At 40.7% G+C, this 20,181-nt stretch overlaps 1 protein-coding gene across 1 annotated transcript in view; it reads right to left on the reverse strand.

Annotated features, from left to right (window-relative positions):
• Window positions 1-14,214: 14,214 nt before the first annotated feature.
• tex264a (testis expressed 264, ER-phagy receptor a) overlaps window positions 14,215-20,181 on the reverse strand; it is a 75,481-nt gene continuing 69,514 nt past the window's right edge. Inside the window, exon 4 of the mRNA XM_026167974.2 lies at window positions 14,215-15,582. Coding sequence (XP_026023759.1) covers window positions 15,218-15,582 — 365 coding nt within the window. The 3' untranslated portion in view covers window positions 14,215-15,217. The remainder of the gene's footprint in view (window positions 15,583-20,181) is intronic.

Here is a 20,181-nt window from a genome sequence, read left to right on the forward strand (position 1 = left end):
CAAGTATAATTCCATTGTTAATACATATATGCCTTCTAAAAACCTGTTTTTAACTATAAATTTAACATTCGTTAACTGGTATAATTGGACAGCCTTACTGAGGAAGGTGTGCTAAAGGTCACTCCTCACTCACAAAGCACACTGAGTCTTCTGCAGTCAGTCTTGTGTGATATGATGTGATATCCATCTATCCATCCATTCTCTTCTGCTTATCCAATTCAGGGTCGCGAGGGGGCTGGAGCCTATCCCACCTGCCGTAAGGCAAGAGGCGGAGTATACCCTGGACAGTTTGCCAGTCTGTCACACGGCTAAATGATGTGATATCATGGACATTAAATATAAGATTGAGTATAAGTTCAGAAACTTATTCTTACATAATAATATGATTGTTTAGTGTTCTCCTGATGGTGGTTTTTACAAACGTGAGCATTAGTCAATGTGAGCGTGGCATAGTTGCTGGTTCTGGTTCCTTTGTGACTTTTGAAATTATCAAAGTATACACTCACCAGACATTTTATTAGGTACATCTTTCTAGTACTAGATTGGACCATGTTTTGCCTTCTGAACCGGCTAAATTCTTCATACAGATTCAGACATCATCAGCAACAACACTCTGGTGTTTAAATGATGCTCACTTGGTAATATGGGGCCTGAAGTGTACCAAGAAATAACCGTTGATGCAAGGCACGATGGAGCTATGCTTGCATGTTGTTTACACCAAATATCTGAGCCTACCGTCTGATTGTCGCACCAGAAATCAAGATTTATCAAACCACTGTTCTATTATCCAGTTTTGGTGAGCTTCAGTTTCCTGTTCATAGCTGAGAAGAGCGACACCCAGCTCTTCTGCTGCTGTAGCCTATCTACTTCCTATCTTCTGCGTACCTTGGTTGTAAGCAGAGATGATTGTGTGGGAAAATCCTAGCAGATCATTCCTAGCATATTTGGCACCAATAACCACACCACATTAAAATCACCTTCCTTCCCCATTCTGATGCTCGGTTTGAACTTCAGCAGGGCATCTTGACAATGTCTACATGCCTAAGTACAATGAGTTGCTGCCATGTGATTAGCTGATTAGATATTTGCATTAAATTGGAGTTGAACAGGTGTACCAAATAAAGTGTCTGGTGAGCATAGTGTCACTGACTAAGCGAATTCTTTTCTTTTTCTTGACATTTGAGCGATTAGTTATCTCTAAATGTTATCCTCAGCTCTGTAGAACTTTGTCTGTTTCTCTTTGAAAGCTATAAATTCATTAATGACACACTATGGATGGATCCAATAAAGGTCCACAGCAATAACAATTATGCATAATGACATCTGTTCTGCCGCTGATGGAAAACCTTACCAGCGCAACTAATGTCCAGTGACTGTGCATGTATCAGTGTTCGATGTGTGGTGAACTGCAGGAGAGCAAATGGGGCTTATAAATGTGCGCCCAGCTCCACAGTGACAGCAAAACAGAGCCAGGCGTACTTGTGGCTATATAAATCTGCTGAAAAGATTGTGCATGCATATTTCTGCTCTCTGTGCATACACAGCCTTTTAGTTGTTCATCTACGTAGAGTTTTATGCGCCTGTTCCCTGGTGTCAGTTCCCACAAATCCCAGAGGCTTAATTAAGCAGCGTGTTGAGTGTGGGACAAGTTTATCGGAGTAAATTATTGAGCTAGAATGATCTGCCTCAAATCCATTGTCTCACCAAGTCAAGTAGGCTGACAAGCAGTAATTATCTGTATTGATGAGAGATTATGAAAACAGAGCAGGGGGATATTAATGCGCATATGTCTTCAAATCCATTTAAAAATACTGACTTACCTATTAAAACAACATAAAGCTCTCAATGGGATCAGGCTGCAGACCACGTTCTTTGGGGTTTTTCTCTGTTTCTCTGTCTACACTCTCTCTTTTTTTCTGTCTTTTTCTCTGTTGTTTCCATGGAAACTTGCCAGTAGATGGAGAGGGTGAAGGGAAAGTGGAAGACAGACCAGGACAAGTGGGCCAGTCTGATCATGCGTGGTGCCTGGTCTTATGGGAGAACTGGGAAGCCTGCACTGTTCACTGACCAAACTTATCAAATTCCTGCCAGAGCGTTTCATGTTTTGCCTTCTAAACAGCAGCCCACCCTCAACCGCGACTGAAATAAAACAGCAGAAAGACGCAGCTAACACCGCTATTGTTTTAATATGTTATCTTTGACAGATTCTTAGTTGTTTAAAAATGGTTTGATGAAGAATTATCGCCTAGGAGATGCTTCTGGTGTATGCGCGACATACTTTACTGGGAAACAAGATGTGACATGTAGCGTTACACTTCAGGAACCATCAGTGAAACCTAAAAGGTTCTTTTTCTTCCGCACAAAATAATTGTGTAGGTGTCAGACTTTCCATTTGCTCCCTCAGCAGCTTGTCAACAAGTGAAACTCCAGTGCAATCGCCTGCGCTACTTGCCGCACGTACAAAGGCAACCACAACAAGCGAAGGAATATGACTCTGTACAATAAGAACATTCTAATGTTTGAAGAGTGTATTCCGGATTAAGTGTAGCTCTCTGCCACATTAAAACACCGATGCACAAGTTTTCATCGAATGTCTGAGATGTAAGCTGACTAAATGTATTTACTGGAGGTTCTGCAGGGGGGAAAAATTGTCTGCCATGGCTCTGGCAAAGCACTTAAGCGCATAGTCTCAAGGGAGAAGGGTGACAAAAGGATTTCTGACAGACACATTGTCAGTCTCTTTTCTGAGCCTGCATTCCCACTGGGAGCTTGCGTGTTACCAGTGGACTCCAATTCTCTGTTCAGAACACTCCGGTGTGCAACCTATCATGGTAGCAGACAGACAGACTCCTGTTGGAAAACCAATCTTTTAAAAATTCCAGTATGTCCATGTGGAATACAAGTTGGGATTCCCGATCCCATCAAAATGCTGTTATTTTAGGGCGAAATAAATTAGGCAAATTCTATGTGAAATTGACAGTCAAAGGAAAGGTTTGACATTATACAGCAAATATGAAGTTCGTTATCTGTTCATATACTTTTAGTTTCCTCAAATTAATAAGATTTTCACAGTTAAGCTTTGCAGTTTGTTGTATTGTAGATCAGTGTGGTGCCATTCCAAACTGCTGCGTGTATACTTAAATGACAGACGCTAAGAGCGATATTTACACTTTAGATGTAATACCCCACCCAGGATTCTGTCTACATGTTAACTTCAAAGACAAACTGTTCCTCTCATTTTTTCCTCTCCCCTCCTATCCAGCCATCTACGTTTCTGTCTCCACCAGATGGCCTTTTTAATTCTGAAGTGTAAAGCCTGCCAGCCTCTTACACACTTCAAACCAGACTGTGCGAAGGAATTGGTTAGGGGGGTGTGTGTGTGTGTGGGGGGGGGGGGGGGGGGTAGCCAATGGGGGCTGCAGAAAATACAACAAAAGATAGCAGATGTGAGAGGCAGGGAAAAAAAGCGGAGGGAAATAAAGAGGGGGGGCTAGGTTTGAGGAAGACGGTATCCAGAGTGATTTTTTTTTTTATGACACTCATTTGCCCCAGGAGTGCAGCATTAATATGGTAATATCCCCCGCAGGCAACAGAAAGTGTTGAAGACTGGAGGTCATTTTCTGTACATGCTGCCATGAGTCTGGATGAGCAGGTTGGAGATCCCCAGTGGAATGACTTGGAGTCTTGCTAAGAGGAAGCACAGGAAATGGAAGTCAGGCTTCCCTAAAATCACATTTCCTGCTGACAAAGAGAGTGGTCCTGGGCTGGGGGTGGGACGGGCCGAGCTGGAGGTGGTCTGTAAATGGGAAAGAGGGCTCAAGAGTGCAAAACATATACATGCACATATTGCCAATCATAGATGGAAGATCAGGCTGGAAGAACCTGAAATTCTATATCAGCTTCTTAATATTCTATTGCTTATTGTCAAGGAAACTCTTATGGCCCAAACCCAATCTGACATTACTTAACTCTTTAGCTTCACGGTGTTCCAGGATGTCTGGAGGGGCGTTAATCTCGAGTGCATCATTTTGCTGCCAGATGAATGGATGAATATTATTCTGTCATTTCAAATTTCCCTCTGAAATTGCACCACTGACACCACACAGTGCCCAGGTTGCCTTTAGGCATCACTGACGCGTCCTGTAGTGTAACACTAAATGTCGTATCTTATTTCCCAGTACAATGTGTTGCTTTTGCAACCAGAAGCTTTTCTAAGGCAATCATTCTTCACCAAACAATTTTTTGATGAATTATTTTAAGTATAAAAGCTGGAAAAATGCAGGCACATCCATTCCAAAACAGGGATGGAACTGGTGGGCTGAAATAAATCAGGCAACAGAAACAAAAGGGAAAAAAGCTAACCGCTTGGATACTGTGGGCCTCCACTTTTACCTGCAGATTGATTCCTTCAGTTTTTCTCAGTCTGCAAATGGAAAACCTCTGTGTATGCTTCCTGTTTTGTTTTCAGCAGCTTGCTTTGTCTTTCGCACTTGACTTCGCCTCCTCTTCATCCTCTTTCTACCTGCAAAGGGGGAATCCCTCGCATGTGTTGAATGGTTCTTTGACTCCCAGCAGCCTCGTCCTGCTTCCATCATCAAACATTCATCCACTCCCTTGTCTCTCAGAGATCATTACTGCCAGGTTTATGGCTGGTCCGAGCACGGTGATAGATGTGCGGCGCTTGGTGTTGTTTCAGAGATTTGCGTTTTTTACAAACACAACAGATCGATGTCTGTTTTCCAGCAACTGGACTGGAGACTGGTGCTACTGGGGGAATTTTAAGTTTTAATCATTATTTTACATGAAATGTGACAAAATGAGAAGTCACATTTAGCAATTTTGGGATCTTATGTAACTACAAATCCAGATCCCACAGCAGGATTTCTCAGTTAGCTTTTTCTTCAACTATATGAAAGTGTTATTGTATTCAGGCTAGGTTGCAAGATTAAGCAGTGGTTTATTTCAGAGGGTTATTATGTTTCCTTCTTGGTTCCTTGTTTTACTAATAAATCCTGAACGTGAACCTCAACATTTTATTTGGCTTGATTTAGCAACTCTTTCAAGCTTAAACTGAAATGGTAATCCAAGTTTTGTTTTTGTTTTTTAATGATTAGGACTAAATAATTACTCAATTATTCAGCATTCAGAGTTTCCTGTTTCTCAGTGTAGTATCATGCAATGAAATTGTCAGTAGCCTGGTAACAAAACAGAAAATTAACAACTTTCATCACACTTTGATTCAAATACAGCTTCGTGATTGGTGCTTCGTACATGTCATCTTATTTTAGTCAACTAAGCACCACCCAATTCAAGCTGGCAAGAAGAATGCAAAGGCAACAGTCACAAATCAACCCCTAAATCATTTTGGTACAATGATTTGGGGGTTTGTTCATCAAGTCCCATTTTTAAAAGCCTTGACTTGAGCATTTTGGTCATCACTATCTTGGTTTTTGAAAAGGAAGGAGTGTATTTGAAATCAAGGATACTGAACAAAACTGCTCTATTAGCTGTCCACACTTTACATAATGAACACAAAGTTTAGTATTAAAAAGGCATCAAACTAGTGATTGAAACCATGAACTTATTGTGAGACTTTTTTCAGAGGTCATAAATCAAGTGGCAAACTAGTGAACAGCTGTTTTCGCATACACTTTTATACAATCAGTCATTTTGGACATTACATGCACATCTAAGGTACTTCTGCCTTGACTTTAGACTCCGAAGCTTAATCCATATTTTATGTACACTCTGTGACAGGAATGATGAAATCCTTTATGTGAAACAACCAACACAGGCCCAAGGACTCAGGCGCACTAGACTAAAAGTAGGATGGCAACTTTTTTGCAACTCATAAAAACTTTTAGTTACCGGGTGATCACACTGAATTCTTTTGCATTCAGCGGCTGATTGCAAGTAGTTGCATTGACCAGCTCGTCACTAAGAGATCAACTGTTCAACATCCTCAACTTCTGGGAATCTATTGTCATGAAAAGGTGATTGTGCAGGTCATCAATTATTAACAGCAGTCTGTCTTCTGGTGTGGTTCCTGCAAATTTCAAACATGCAGTACTGCAGCTACTGTTTAATAAACCTGGCCTTGATCACACAGTTTTAGCGAACTATAGGCCTGTTTCCAAGCTGCCTTTACTTTCCAAGGTTTTAGAGAAAATTGTTTTTAGTCAACTGAAAGATTTTCTAGATGATAATGGCATCTCTGAGGTTTCTCAGTCAGGTTTTAAAACCCTTCATAGCACAGATCTGCATTATTAAGGGTTTTTAATGACATCCTTCTGGCATTTGATTCTGGTAACCATGTTGTCCTTGTCCTGCTTGACCTAACTGCTGCTTTTGACACCGTAGACCACAATATTCTAATTTCTCGATTAAGTAATGTAGTAGATATTGGTGGCACTGCACTTAATTGGTTGAAGTCTTATTTGTCAGATCGAACTTTCTCTGTCAGCCTTCTCGGTTCCGAATCATCTTCTGCTCCTCTGTCATGCGGCGTCCCACAGGTCTCAATTTTAGGGCCACTACTGTTTTTACTGTATTTACTGCCTCTGGGTTCTATCCTTAGAAGGCATGGGGTCGCATTTCAAATTTAGTTGCCACTGAAGCAGAAGGATGGCATCTCCATAAAACCTCTCCTGCCTAGATGACATTAAAGCTTGGTTGGCTCTGAACTTTTTAAATTTTAATGAAAAGAAAACAGAGTTGTTGGTGTTTGGACCCAGTGGTCCCTGTGAGTCCTCCTCTGTAGATTTGGGACCCATGAAAGTTTATTTTAAACCTGTTGTTACTGATCTTGGTTTTAAGTTGGACAGTGATTTTAGATTGGACAACCAAATCAGAGCAGTGGTGAAGTCCAGTTTTTATCATTTAAGGCGACTGGCAAGAGTAAAATCTTTTCTTTCGAGGCAGCACCTTGAAGTAGTGATCCATGCTTTTATTTCTTCCCGCCTGGACTACTGTAATGCACTTTATGTGGGGGTCAGTCAGTCATTGCTCTCACGTCTGCAGCTGATTCAAAATGCTGCTGCACGACTCCTAACAGGAACTCGTAAAAGAGAGCATATAACCCCTGTCCTGGCCTCACTGCATTGGCTGCCTGTGTCTTTTAGAGTTCATTTTAAAATTCTTGTGTTTGTTTTTAAATGCTTTCACAGTCTTGCCCTCTCTGAGTTTCTTCATCTCCACACACCCTGTCGGTCTCTCAGGTCAGCTGACCAGCTGCTCCTGGAGGTACCGAGATCCAGGTGGGGACAGGGCCTTCTCTATCATGGCTCCAAAATTATGGGAATAATTTGCCCTTGCACGTTAGAGAGGCCCCTTCACTGTCCACTTTTAAATCACGTCTTAAAACCTACTTTTATTCTTTGGCTTTTAACCTCAGTGAGACTTAGTTTTCCGTTGACATGAAATTAGTTATTTAATTAATTATTTTATTTTTTCTTTCTTTTATTTGGCTTTTATTTATATCTTATGTAATTTTATTTTATGGTTCCAATGTACAGCACTTTGTGTCCGCTGTGGTTGTTTTAAAGTGCTTTATAAATAAAGGTGATTGATTGATTGATTGATTGATTGATTGATTGATTGATTGATTGATTGATTGATTGATTGATTGATTGATTGATTGATTGATTGATCTGGTGGGAGACTGTCGCCAGACAATCACAGTGCAACTTGGACCGACTGTCAGACTGGTTGCCAAAATCTACAAATAGCTGTCATCTAATTTATTAACATAGATTACCAACATTTTACAATCAGTCTGAGAACAACTGGTCCCGCGGAGCTGCTGCTTTACATTAAGTTACTAAAAGCAAATGAAGGTTGGCTGTTTTAATTAACATTAACACTGGGTCTGCAAACACTAATCAGCCATAATGTTAGGACATGCTTTCATCAGCAGAAACCAGGTGTCACCACTTGACGCTTTAAGACACTTTCTTTTTATAGTAAATGTGCAGTATTAGAAGCAGAGCAAGGTCATTGGGCTGACCCCTTTCCACACTGACGTTTTTCCCACAGACACATACAGAGGTCTCTCTTAGACCACAGCAGAAACCAGACTCCTATTGCTTAATCCTCAAATACAAAGTATAATCCTGTTCAAGCAGAAGTCAGAATTTATTTTAGCACGAGTTGGAAGTAAAAGGACTGAACAGCTGTTCATTATGACTCACAATGGAAATTATTGGTGCAGCTAACCTAGGACTCACCTAGGAACCTCTCACATATGCCCAGCATCACTCCAGCAGTCACTTTTAATCTGAGTCACGCGCATCATTAATTACCTGGAAGCTCCTGTATGCTTTCACTGGAATCCATGTTTAAATATTTCTACTTCATCAGAAATCAGCTGATGGAACAATGCTTTGTTTTTTTGTTTTTTACTTAATGCTCTTTGTCCTTGTCATAAGTGAGAGTTCAGGGTTTCGTGTATTTTGCATTATCATATAGTGACTTGAGCTTCATTTTAATTTATGTCACACAGAAATGAAACTGTAGGTTTCCCCATTTATTGTAAAAATTGGAGCCAAGACCGCATTTCCGTCATTTCCTATCTTTCACGCTTACTCTGTCTTCACTGTGTGCAACGCAACTGCACCTTATTAAAACTGGTGCAGACGTACCATCTGATTACCAAATCTAAATCAGCAGATGAACTCCTATGTTAACACTGGTGCAGTGAGAAATTAAATATTTAACTAAACAGATGTATTGTAGAGACATAACATGATCAGTCTGTGGATCCCACCTGCATGTATGTGCGTATTTGCGTGATCAGATGGAAGGGTGAGCTATTAAGCTGTCCTTTCAATAGCACAGGCGTGTCGTCATGCTTGAATTTAATCACTTGTGGCTGGTAGCAAATGCAACTCGTGTGTATTGTAAAAGGTTTGAATGATGATGATGAAGTAACAAGACCGATGTCTCTTAACATGAAACTGAAATCTAGAAAGCAGGAGGGGTAAAGTTTAGTCACGCACCATTATTAATAACTTGGTAGTCAACCACACATTGGTACTAATGTTTACATAAGAGTAAGCTGGTTCGTGCACAGAGTTTTGGGTTCTCTGTGCATTTGAGTCTTTTTTTGTATCGTCTTTGTTCACGCTGCTATCTGCACTGCTCTGAGAAATGAAGGTAATTAGGGATCCCTATCCCTGTGCCGCACTGGCAGTGAGTCCCCGTTGTCATCAAGTGAAGAGTAACAGGTGAACCTGGCCGCACACAGGAGTGAGCTGTGTGGAGGGATCACTAGGTTAGACAGCCTTGCCCCTTTCTGCCACTTTTTGTTTCTGGATTCAGATGATGGCAGCAGAGCGTGTTCCTCTCCAGTCAGCCATGACCTGAATAATTTACAGTAATCAACATCTTCAGCCATGAGAGCATGAGCTCACATATTATTCCAGTTTTTTAGTCTTAGAGGAGCGTGCCTGCTGTAATTCTGTTATGTAAGAAATTCAGATACATGCATCTGATATATTAACAGTTGATCAAGCAGCCTAATAAGTATACCTTTTGGTTTAATCTAAATCTGGGGTTTGACTAAACTGAGGCATTAAAAATGAGCCATTTTTTTTCTTTCTTTCTTGTGTTTTATCTGCTGAACGTGCAGCCACACAGATGCCCCCTGGGAATAATCCACAGTGCATTTTGCCTGCTTTAATACCTTTCTCCAGTATTAAGGATGCAGCCTCAAACTGTTTGCACGGCTTTTGCATTTCTTCATATTCCCCATGAGTTTTGAAAATGCTTTTTAGACGCTTGTGGAACAAATAATTACACAGACACCCCATTTCTAGACACACACAGGGCATCACAAGTCTCGGCTGCTGAAGAATTAATATGAAAATGCCCAATTTAGTTCCAAAGTGAAACATTTGAGATAGCAATCCATTTTCCCGTGGAAGAGAGCCAGAGTCAAGTAAAAGCCTTTGCCTGGAAACAAAAGAAACAGCTCCTTTGTGCAGATCATATTCTTCTTACATGTAACTAATGTCAATCAAGTTTTTGTCTCACTTTGAAGTCACACGGGAGATCAACCCAGTGAGGGAGATGGTGGATGTTGCCGTGTAGTAGTTACTGCATCGCCTGTTTAGTAATTTTTTCAGCAGCCTCGCTCATTTATCATTCTTTTACTGCTTATGGTTATGCCCGGAGCCAGAGATGCAAACAAAAATCAGGTCAAAATGATGATAAGCATCGAGATAATATCTCCAGAAATGAATGCCTATCCACATGTGTAGCCTGCTGCATTAAAGGGTGTAAAACCACAGTCTTGTCAGCATCATAAGAATAATTTTGTCAACCATACAAAGTCAAAACGCGACTTAAGCGCCTTCCTTACAAAACAACTCGTTTAACTTCAGAAAAATGCACTTTGGAGGCTTTCAACGCACAAAAAAATCCCAGAAAATAAGAAAGGGGGGAAAAGAAACACATTTTCTTACCTGCCAACGGTTCCTCAGTTTCCAGCGCTACCGTGCAGTGGATCCTCGGTGCAGACTAAACGCATATCCTTCGCGCCACTGTTGGAGTTTTTCTTTTTAAAGCCTAAAGCAAGTGTGTTTGCAAACTACAGAGGAGCTGGGGAGCAGGGTGGATGAAGGAGGTGAGCGTAGCTGCCTGAAGTTTGAGCCGCGTGCCAGGCAGCTGTCCGTGGTGCTGAAAATAATAATAATAACGCCACACACACAGCACAAAGAGTCGCCGGATTCCTGGAGGAGCGATTCCTGCAAACAGCGGTTCAAAAGTCACAGCTCCTAAACGCGCTTGAAATAAATGCAAGTGAAGCCCACATCACTGCGTTGAGCGAGAGAGGGTTCTCTCTCTGTTTGAGCGTCAAGTGTGAGAGAGATTAATAAGACGGCGTGCATTAAAGGTGTTGTTTATCCTGGTGGGATGCCAGTTTATCGACTTGGCGCCCTGAGAACCGACACAAAGTTTAAATTCTACCTGTTACTCGACTGGCAAAATCCCCCATAGCTGGCAACGAGACACATATGTGTATATATATATATATATATATGTTGTTTTCGTTGTTTTTTACATCAGCTGATGAACGCGCTCGCTGCGGATATGACCACAGCAACCTGGGAGAACTCTCAGAAGGTTTTTCGCACTTGAACAAAGACGCAGTTGCTCCACGCAGGAGCAGTCTTGGATATAGCAGTCTGCCTCGTCGCAACTCTGTGCCAAATTATGTCATTTAGAGCCCAATGAACCGACTGCGTGGCTTCCTGCAGACGCGAACTGACGGACTGTGGATGTCAGTGGAGAGAAGCTTTAAAGAATCGCCCGCTGTTTAGTTCAAATGTGCGGGGGGGGGGGGGGGGGGGGGGGGGGGGTTGATTATCTCCAGATGTGATCATTTTAATTTGGGATCGGCAAACAAGTTGTGACACGGCGCGAGATGAGTGTGAGGTCAGTCCCAGATGGCAGGCCGATGCGTTTCAAGGGACGTGCGCTTGGAGAGGGGATGTGCTGGGACCCCCCCTCCTTCCTGTCAAAAGCAGCTTCGCACACGCAGTCGTGGGCTTCTAAATTTGTATGTTGAGACTTCACATCGTCTCTCTCTTTCTCTCTTTCAGTGTAATGAGATTAATAATTAACTTCATGGACAGGCAATAATCTCCGCGCCCTCGAACGCTGTGTGACACCCATGTGGGTTTCACAATTAATTAAATCAGTTGTTGACCCAGTGTGTCATCGCACTCTTTTCCTCACCGATTTTTATTTTTGCCTTTGGACCACGGCTGGGGTGCCAGAGTTGATCCTGAAAGTGCAACACACATGTGGTGAGGGCATCTGTCCCCGCAGACTGGTCACGCACAAGACACCGATCTCATTTTTTTTTCTCGTCAGAAAAAGATAATATTACTAAAGGCTGGCGTGGTTTGTGCGTTTTCTGGTCAATAGATAAGGTTATATTTCTGCTTGAGACTTGCAAGGCAATCGAGGACAAAGTGAAGGAAAAAACACGGTTATAATGAACCCTCCAACAAAAGTGGCCCTTGGTTAGATTGCGTGCTTGATTTGTGGGAATCACTGTATCAGACCAAAAGATCAGCGCTGTGTTGATGGTGGTTGTTCAGTAACACTCAGGTGTCACATCTTCATCTTCTGCCATCATCTACTGTTCATTTATTAGGATTTCCTGAGAGTTTAAGGAGCCAGACCAATATTACATTTTGGGGATAACATTTGTAATAGAATAACTTTAATAGATTAGCTGTTGCGCATTCTTAGAGTCACTTTTTATTATTTAAAGATCTGTTAAAAATGAACACAGTACATTTCTGCAACAACAGGGTTTAGAAATAACACTGATGTCATAATAAAGTTAACACTTATGAGATTTTTGCAGAGTATCAGTATAGATGTTAAGGGTCCAATAAACATGGAAGGCAGCTTAAATAAAAGATTTCATTTCTGCCTAACACCATTGTGGAGCTCCATATCTCTAAAAAGCCAAAGCGCATCTGAACATTAGATATGCCAAATGTGAAGCAGAGTTTTTAGAAGAACTGGCTATTTTGGTACATCAGGGTACCCATGTGTACCCATTTGAAATTTCTCAAGTCTCTTTCTGTCTGCTATGGTGACGTCAAAGCATGTGGAATATTTTTGAAACTGCAAATATGCTATTGAAGTATTGCTGCTAGCACATACTCTGCTGTGTTACTGTGGTAATCATGTGACTGACGTGCAGACTGAGTTGTAATTCATTGGGTTTAACAAAAGTATTATTTAGGATTTGCAGCCATTTTTATAAATAATCCTCTATTTTCAGAGGCTCAGAAGTCATTTAAAGATTGAATGACAGTTTCATTGCCAGGTTAGTGTACCAGAAGGGTTAACAGTTTAAGATCAACACATGGAAGCAACTCTAGATCTTTTATCTGCTTAATTTGTTGTGAAATACTGTAGAAACAGACCTCGCCTGGCCATGAAAATGCTTGTCAGACAACTGTACAGTTACTTTTGAACATGCAAATATAGAGGTTATGTACAAAAATGGCTGTAATTCCTAAATAATACTTTGTAAAACTCTTTGAAGTGAAGCTGAAGGACTGTATTGCAGTCAGTCTGGATTGTTTTATATCCAACCCACTGTCGGTGGTGGTGTATGGGGGCTTCTTCTTCTTTGGCCGTTCCCTTTAGGGGTCGACACGGCAGATCATCTGCATCCTCCTCTGTGGCACCAACCCCATGCACGTCCTCCTTCACTTCTCTTCCTCCTGCTGGCAAACCATCTCACCTTGCTTCTACTGGCTTTTATTCTTCTCTCCAGAGCATACCTCCACCTTTCCATAGCCTCTTCCACCTGCTCCCAAAATACGTATCACTGTCCAAATACTCCAACTGCAAGTCAAATGCAAAGAAGAGTGTAGCTGTGAAATCCTTCTTCAGTGGACTTTGGTGTCTACACATCTAATTTGGCTTGCATTCCTAACAAGCCCTAAATACATTTTTCTTTATTCAATTAAGTCAATATCCTCAACACTAACAGCACGACCAGGCACATGAAAGGCTTTTCTCTCTCTCTCTCTGGTTAATGGCGTATTACTCAGTAAAATTACCATGGTTACAATGGCGCTGGATTGGAAACAAAACATTAACACTTATAGGTCATGATGCTCATTAAGAACCGCAGGCTAAAGAACAAGTATGTCCATCAAACTTCAGTAGTCAGCTGGAGCCTATTCTTCCTGTTGTTTTGTGCACACAGCTGATTAAATAAATTGTAGAACAAATGCCAAACCACTCAGTCAAATGTTGACCCGATCGATGCAGCGCCGGCATTTGGATAAACAACATTTTGTGAGACTAATCTTAAGTGTTTATGCTTTCCAAATGTATCTACATTTGTATTATTTTATGCATTCTGATTAAACAGTTTCCCAGTTTCCCAGTCCTAAGGGTGCTGGGGAAATTGCTCACTTAAAAAAAACAACCCTTAAAGCAGTGCATTGTTTAACTCACCCAGCACTGAAAAACTGATGTTATGGGCTATTTTGTACCATTTCTCTTTTATGCTTCTTATGAATTCACATGTAATCCCCACAAAGCAATCGTTACATCATAAAGTCGTGAAACTTCAGAGAAAGCTTTGACTGCCACACACACTTTGTTACCTTCCTGCATCCCTGTTGGGAAACGCACAAAAAAATATAGATAAAAGCAGCAGAGCGGAGGCCATTTTTGCTGTTCTTCTCAAACTAACATTTCTTTGAAAATTTTATTACACACAGGAAGACATACAATGCATCATACATCATATCCGACGTCAACCTACAAACATGTTACATCTAGTTTCAGATAATAGGTGAATTTTGTCTACAACAACATAAATGTAAATGAAATGTGGCAGAACAAACTGCCCACAGAAAATGAACAATACGTTAAAATAATTCAATTAACCTTTTTTTGCAGAGTGACAATAAAATATTCTGTACACCTTTCAGGGGGAAAGCTTACAAATATGTTTGAACTTTAATCTAAATCTTAGTCCTGGTGACCCGGAGGCATTGATGATGTTACTTTAATAATCTTTTTCTCCACCTCAGCTTTTAGAATTTCCCCTCGTATAAAATAACACAATGAAACAGCACCATGAACATCTCTACAGCAGCGGCAACGCCTGCACTTTTTCACCCAGTCGTTACATCACAACACCAAAGTCGGGTAATGCGCACAAACGCGTGACACAAATTTCCTCAGGACTTGACCTTGAGAGTGGGGTTGCAATATCACCTGTCACATATGGGCAAAACAACATATACTTTCTGATGATCCATGATAGTTGGTAACTCTGTTTCCCCCTTGCTTTTAATCCTTAATCTTAAACTGAAAGGTTACTTCTAATCTGAAAGGGAATTAAAGTGATCCAAACAGGATTACAATTAAAATGAAATATCTAATTAAATCTCCCATTTGTTGTGTGTATGTTTGTATAGGCAGAGATACAGGATCGGGATTTTTTTTTCTTTTTTCTTTTGAACTGAGATTAGAGCATAACAGAAAGTACAGGCTTCAAAAAGAGATTTAGAAGGCGCGGAAATACGGCATGTTGGTCATTACATTAACGGCTTTAGATCCATCAACAAGATTACATGACAGATAACCAGCAACAGCACAGCTGAGAAGCTCTCCAGCATGCCAGTGTTACGTGGCTACACCCCTTATCTCCTCAGCATCCTCCCTACTCCTCTCCTTCCCCTAAGTGCTCCTTCTTCTCAGCCGCAAGTTCAGCTCCTTCTCTAGCTCCGCCTTCACCTTCAGGAGTGTCCTCCTCTTCCCCATATTCCTTCTTCACCCTCTCTTCACCTTCCCCCAGCTCCTCCTGATCCATGTCAAGCTCTTCAAAGGAGGAGCCACTGCCCACTGAGTCATTAGAGCCTCTGTCGCTATGGTCCCTGTATTTAAGGTCTTCGCTGGCATCTAAAACGTCTCTCAGGGGCAGTGAGGAAGCCATGGAAGCGGCTGTGGAAACAGCCAGGGACGTCTCTCTGCTGTCCCAGGGCACGCCACCGCTTACTGAGCTCACATCACTGTGGGAATCTGCACCTGCATCAATGCAAAAAAACAAAACAAAACAAAAAAAAACAGAAGAAATTGATCAAATTGGCTGTGAGAAAATGGGTCATGCACAACTAATTAACAAAATAAAATCATTGGAGGAAAGGCAGGAAAGCTCACGTAGACTAAAACTGAAAGATTGATTTTACAGGTGAACAGAGGAAGTCTGTACTAAATATTTTGTTAATTCAGCAAGGTGGTGTTCTGATACTCTGTAGCGATGTGAAAACTTCAGTGGCTGAACAAAGTCATTAGGATTCATCCTCCGGGACATTGCTGCAGATATTCAAATAATGGTGGCAAGGCAGAGACTATTACTTACACAAAGCACGCAAGAAAGAAACAATGGGAACAGCTACGGAAAATAGAAGTTACTGCATGTATATATCTGTAGCCAACTTCACAATCGGTTGTCATATCTCGTGACTTTATGATCCATGGCAACACTGCGAATATGGTTAAAAAGCATCATCTTCTCAATGTTGGTTGGGTAATTAACATTAACAATATGCTTAGTATTGAAGCTCATCAAAAATGATGCAAGGATGTGAAGATATGGGTATATGCACTTACATACTCCTCCATCCTTTGATCACAGATTAGAAATGTAACGTTGGCTTCATGAAACCTAAAAGTGCTCACCGCTTAAAATTCAGCAGATGTAGCTCAGTCAACTTTAACTAATCAGATGAGCTCAGAGGGACCAAAATATTATTGAGAGACATTATTTATACAAAAGTCACAGACCAGCCATTTACATGTTGGCATTACTTGCATGAAATTGTGTAATGGACTATAATTTGCAGAGAGGGATATTCTTGCTGTGCATATTGCATATCTGTAATCACAAAGAATGTCCATTAACCTGATTGATGGAGATTTTCTCACCCACATGATCAGCTTACTAATGCTCTCTGTCCAAACCTGATTCTAATTGCCCTTTGATCTATGATTCACTGTGACCCAATAACCACTTATTGTCCCTGATGAATGTTATTCATTGGAGTTTTTGTGCGAGCGATTTGGAAGGTTATTGCTGTACTGTGTAGGTGGACCAAAAAAAATCTGCATTATTTAGGAGAAATTTAAAAACTAAAACTTACAGGAAGGTTTAAATACAACATGTTCAAGGTTCACGGAAAGAAAAATACTCTGCATGGGCCAAAGATGTAAGCAGAGACACATGAAAGATATAAAGCTTTTTCTGCTTAGCCTCCCTAAAATTACAAATGAAAACTGGCATTAGGGCAAGAAATGTGAGAAGAACATCACACCTCCCACCTACAGAAGAAATATTACTCAGTGATCTTTCCGCAGTTGGTCTTCTCGAAGATACTTCAAAGAAGTGGAGGAAAAGCCCATGTGACGATAACTTTTAAAAAGGCTCCCTGTATAAAGCTGTGATCACATGCTGAATTAATGTGTTGAAGTTTGATTTTATACATATATGCATTACTGCGCAAAAGTCTTGAGCCACTCCTCATTTCTTTATATTTTCCTTCTAAGGAGCCAGACTTCATTTTAATTATTTTAAAGTAGTGTTGAGAAAAGGTTCTCCAGGCTTTCTGAAGGTCTTTGAAAGTTTTTCTTTGGACGTTGGATGCTTGTTCGCTTGTTTTCAGTTCAGTCCTTGTACCTGACCAGTATCAAAGAGGATGCTTTTTTGTTTGTTAACCCACTTGATCTATGAATCATTAACCATAAAAGTGCCAAACTAAAGGGATGAACCACTGTTGTGTCTACACATAACAGACATCTTGGCAAAGAAAAGAAAAAAAATACATTGTTAGGCAACTAACAGCTTGTCACAAAAACAGTTCATTTGATTTCATTTCTTTGGTTGAATCAACAAAATTTCCAAAGATAAATCCGTTTGATAGGTATAAAATTAGACTTTTGCACCAACAAGGTAATTCACAAATAATTTTTAACTAAAAAACTTGGCATATTTCAGCACGGTGTGCAGTGTGTCTTTTAAAACGTTGAGAAAAGTAAACAGTTGGAGGGCAAAAGAAAAAAGAGCAGGTTTAAAACCTACAGCAGATGAATAACACCTGAAAGTAATGTCCTTACGAAACAGGAAGAAATCCTGCAAAGACCTGACAGAAGAGATTCAGCTGATCCATCTGCTACTCGCTGAAGCTCCTCTCAAATTCTGATGAGGATTCTTAAGGAAGGGATACGGGGAGAAAAGGTTGAGGTATGACAAATTATACAAGAATTCGACTGAAAATCAGTGGCACGAGGTTTTATGGAGTGATGTATCCAAATCTAATTGTTTTGGTTCAGATAAGTGGAGAGGTAAAACAGTGTGTTTCTACAGCCATCTGTAGAACACAGTGGAGACTCTGTCATGGCTTAAGCTGCATTTCAGTCAGTGGTGTTGGGGATCTAGTTAAAACTGGTGGACTTACAAACATATTGTGATACTATCTTAAAAGGTTTCATTTTTCAGCATTTAATTGATTCCAAACACACTATCAGTACAGTAAAATCAGACCTGGGTAGAAAAGCAAAGAGTGGTACACTAGCAGTCATGGATTGGCCTCCCCAGAGCTCAGACCGCAACATTATTGAAGCAGTGTGGGATCATCTTGACAGAGAACGGAATAAAATGCAGGCAACATCCAAAGAAAAGCTTTGAATGTCCTCCTGGAGCCTGGTGAGCTATTCCTGAAGACTACTTAAAGAAATGATAAGAAATCTTGCCTAAAGGTGTTCAGACTGTCTTAAAGAATATAGGTGGTCACACCAAGTTTGACTCTCAAGCTTGTCTATTTTTGCGTCTGGACTTCTTTAAGTTGCTTGAAGACGTCTCATCTGAGAAGCTTCTCAGTTCTGAACTGAAGAAGCTTCTCAGATGAGAGATGAAACGTCTTCAAGCAACTTAAAGATGTCCAAATGCTTTTCTTTCCAAGCTCCTTAGACTACAATGACCTGGATGACTGCCTTCACAGACTTAAATTGTTTCTGCAAAGTAGAAGGACAGCCTTAAAATGAAATGTGTTTGACAAATAAAACCGAATCTGACTTGACTATCCCATTAGACACTAAAACACTTTTATCCACATCATTGTCTTTCTGCCTTCACACTCCAAATGAATCTCATCCACACATCTAAGTGTGTCTGCACTAAATCTATCATCAGGGACCCAAACACAATAAACAGGGAGTCTCCAAGCTGCTCTGTGAGGTTCACCATTTCTTTTTATTTGAATCCCAACAATCTAATTATCACATCCAGCAGATCTGATCTTGTCTGGAGTGTAAAATATTACATATGGAAGTCCATTTAGGTCATTATAATAACTATTTATGAGCCTGTTGATTAGCTAGCATGTCCAAACACACCCGATGGGAACAGTCTTGGGTGGCACAGAAAGTGGTTATTTGACACGGTGGTGCTGCTTCAAAATGCATATAAACGGGTTAATGTAGTGATCCATAGTCTATTTCATTTGTGTGTTGCAGTGAAAAGATTGTTCCAAAGATTCATTTTACAATATAAGGTTTTACAGGAAATAATGGGTCTATTTAGGGTAATTGGGTGGACAGCCCCCCAAGGAAAAACCTCAACATACTGGACAACTTTCACCCTTCACTACAACTGCAAGCAAGTCCTGAAATTGCTAGTGTGGTTGAAGCCTGTGAAAGTCTTTTAGGTAACATTTGCCTAAATTAGTTGTTAAATTGGGCCCATTGGGATTATTAGCAGAGAATCAAGGTCTTGTTCTTCAAACTGTTTGAAAAAGAGAAGAGGATTTTTAAGGAGGTAATTAGACACAGACAGGGCTTCCTTAGTGCTTGGATAAGCAGAGTGGATTGCGAGAAGAGTGCGAAAAGGAATGCATAAACATACATTAAGAAGTGATACACTTAATGGATCATCATATTTACAGATGAGAGCCAAAGAGAACAAGCGTTTTAAGGAAGCTCATCATAAAAAACACACTTACACTGTGTTTAATGAAACTTCTTAATTTGGATTGTTTGGTTGTATTTGTTGTTTGCTTCAGTGTGCAGTAATATCATAGTAAAATGTCTTTTCATTCTTAAAGTAAACAGTGTACAGCCCTGATGTACAGTTAATGTTGTCAAATATATTAATGAGCAGAGCTGGGCCGCATATATAATATATATTACAGATGGTCAATCGCCATTAAATTGGTATCGGCTTACATATAGTGTGTCTGCTCTAATTGCCACTCAAGACACACTCCCCAGCCATTTCATGAGTTGCACTGGTTTGAACCCTTTTTTGGCATGTGACAAATCCCCTGTTTAACCACATCCCAAAGGTGCTCTACTAGACTGAGATGTGGTGACTGTTGAGGTCATCTAACTACAGTTAGATGAGCTTTGGCGTGTTATCCTGCTGGAAGCAACCATCAGAAGGTGGGTACACTGTGGTCATAAAGCAATGGACATGCTCTGCAACAATACTCAGGTAGGCTGTGGTGTTTAAATGATTCTCAGTTGGTACTGCAGGGTTCAAAGTGTGAAAAGAAAATACTCCCCATAGCACTGCATCACCAGGAGCATGCTGAACTACAGATACAAAATTCTGACCCTGCCACCTTAACTACA

The sequence above is a fragment of the Astatotilapia calliptera genome, chromosome 5, assembly GCF_964374335.1.
Source record: "Astatotilapia calliptera chromosome 5, fAstCal68.1, whole genome shotgun sequence".
Classification (NCBI taxonomy): Eukaryota; Metazoa; Chordata; class Actinopteri; order Cichliformes; family Cichlidae; genus Astatotilapia; species Astatotilapia calliptera.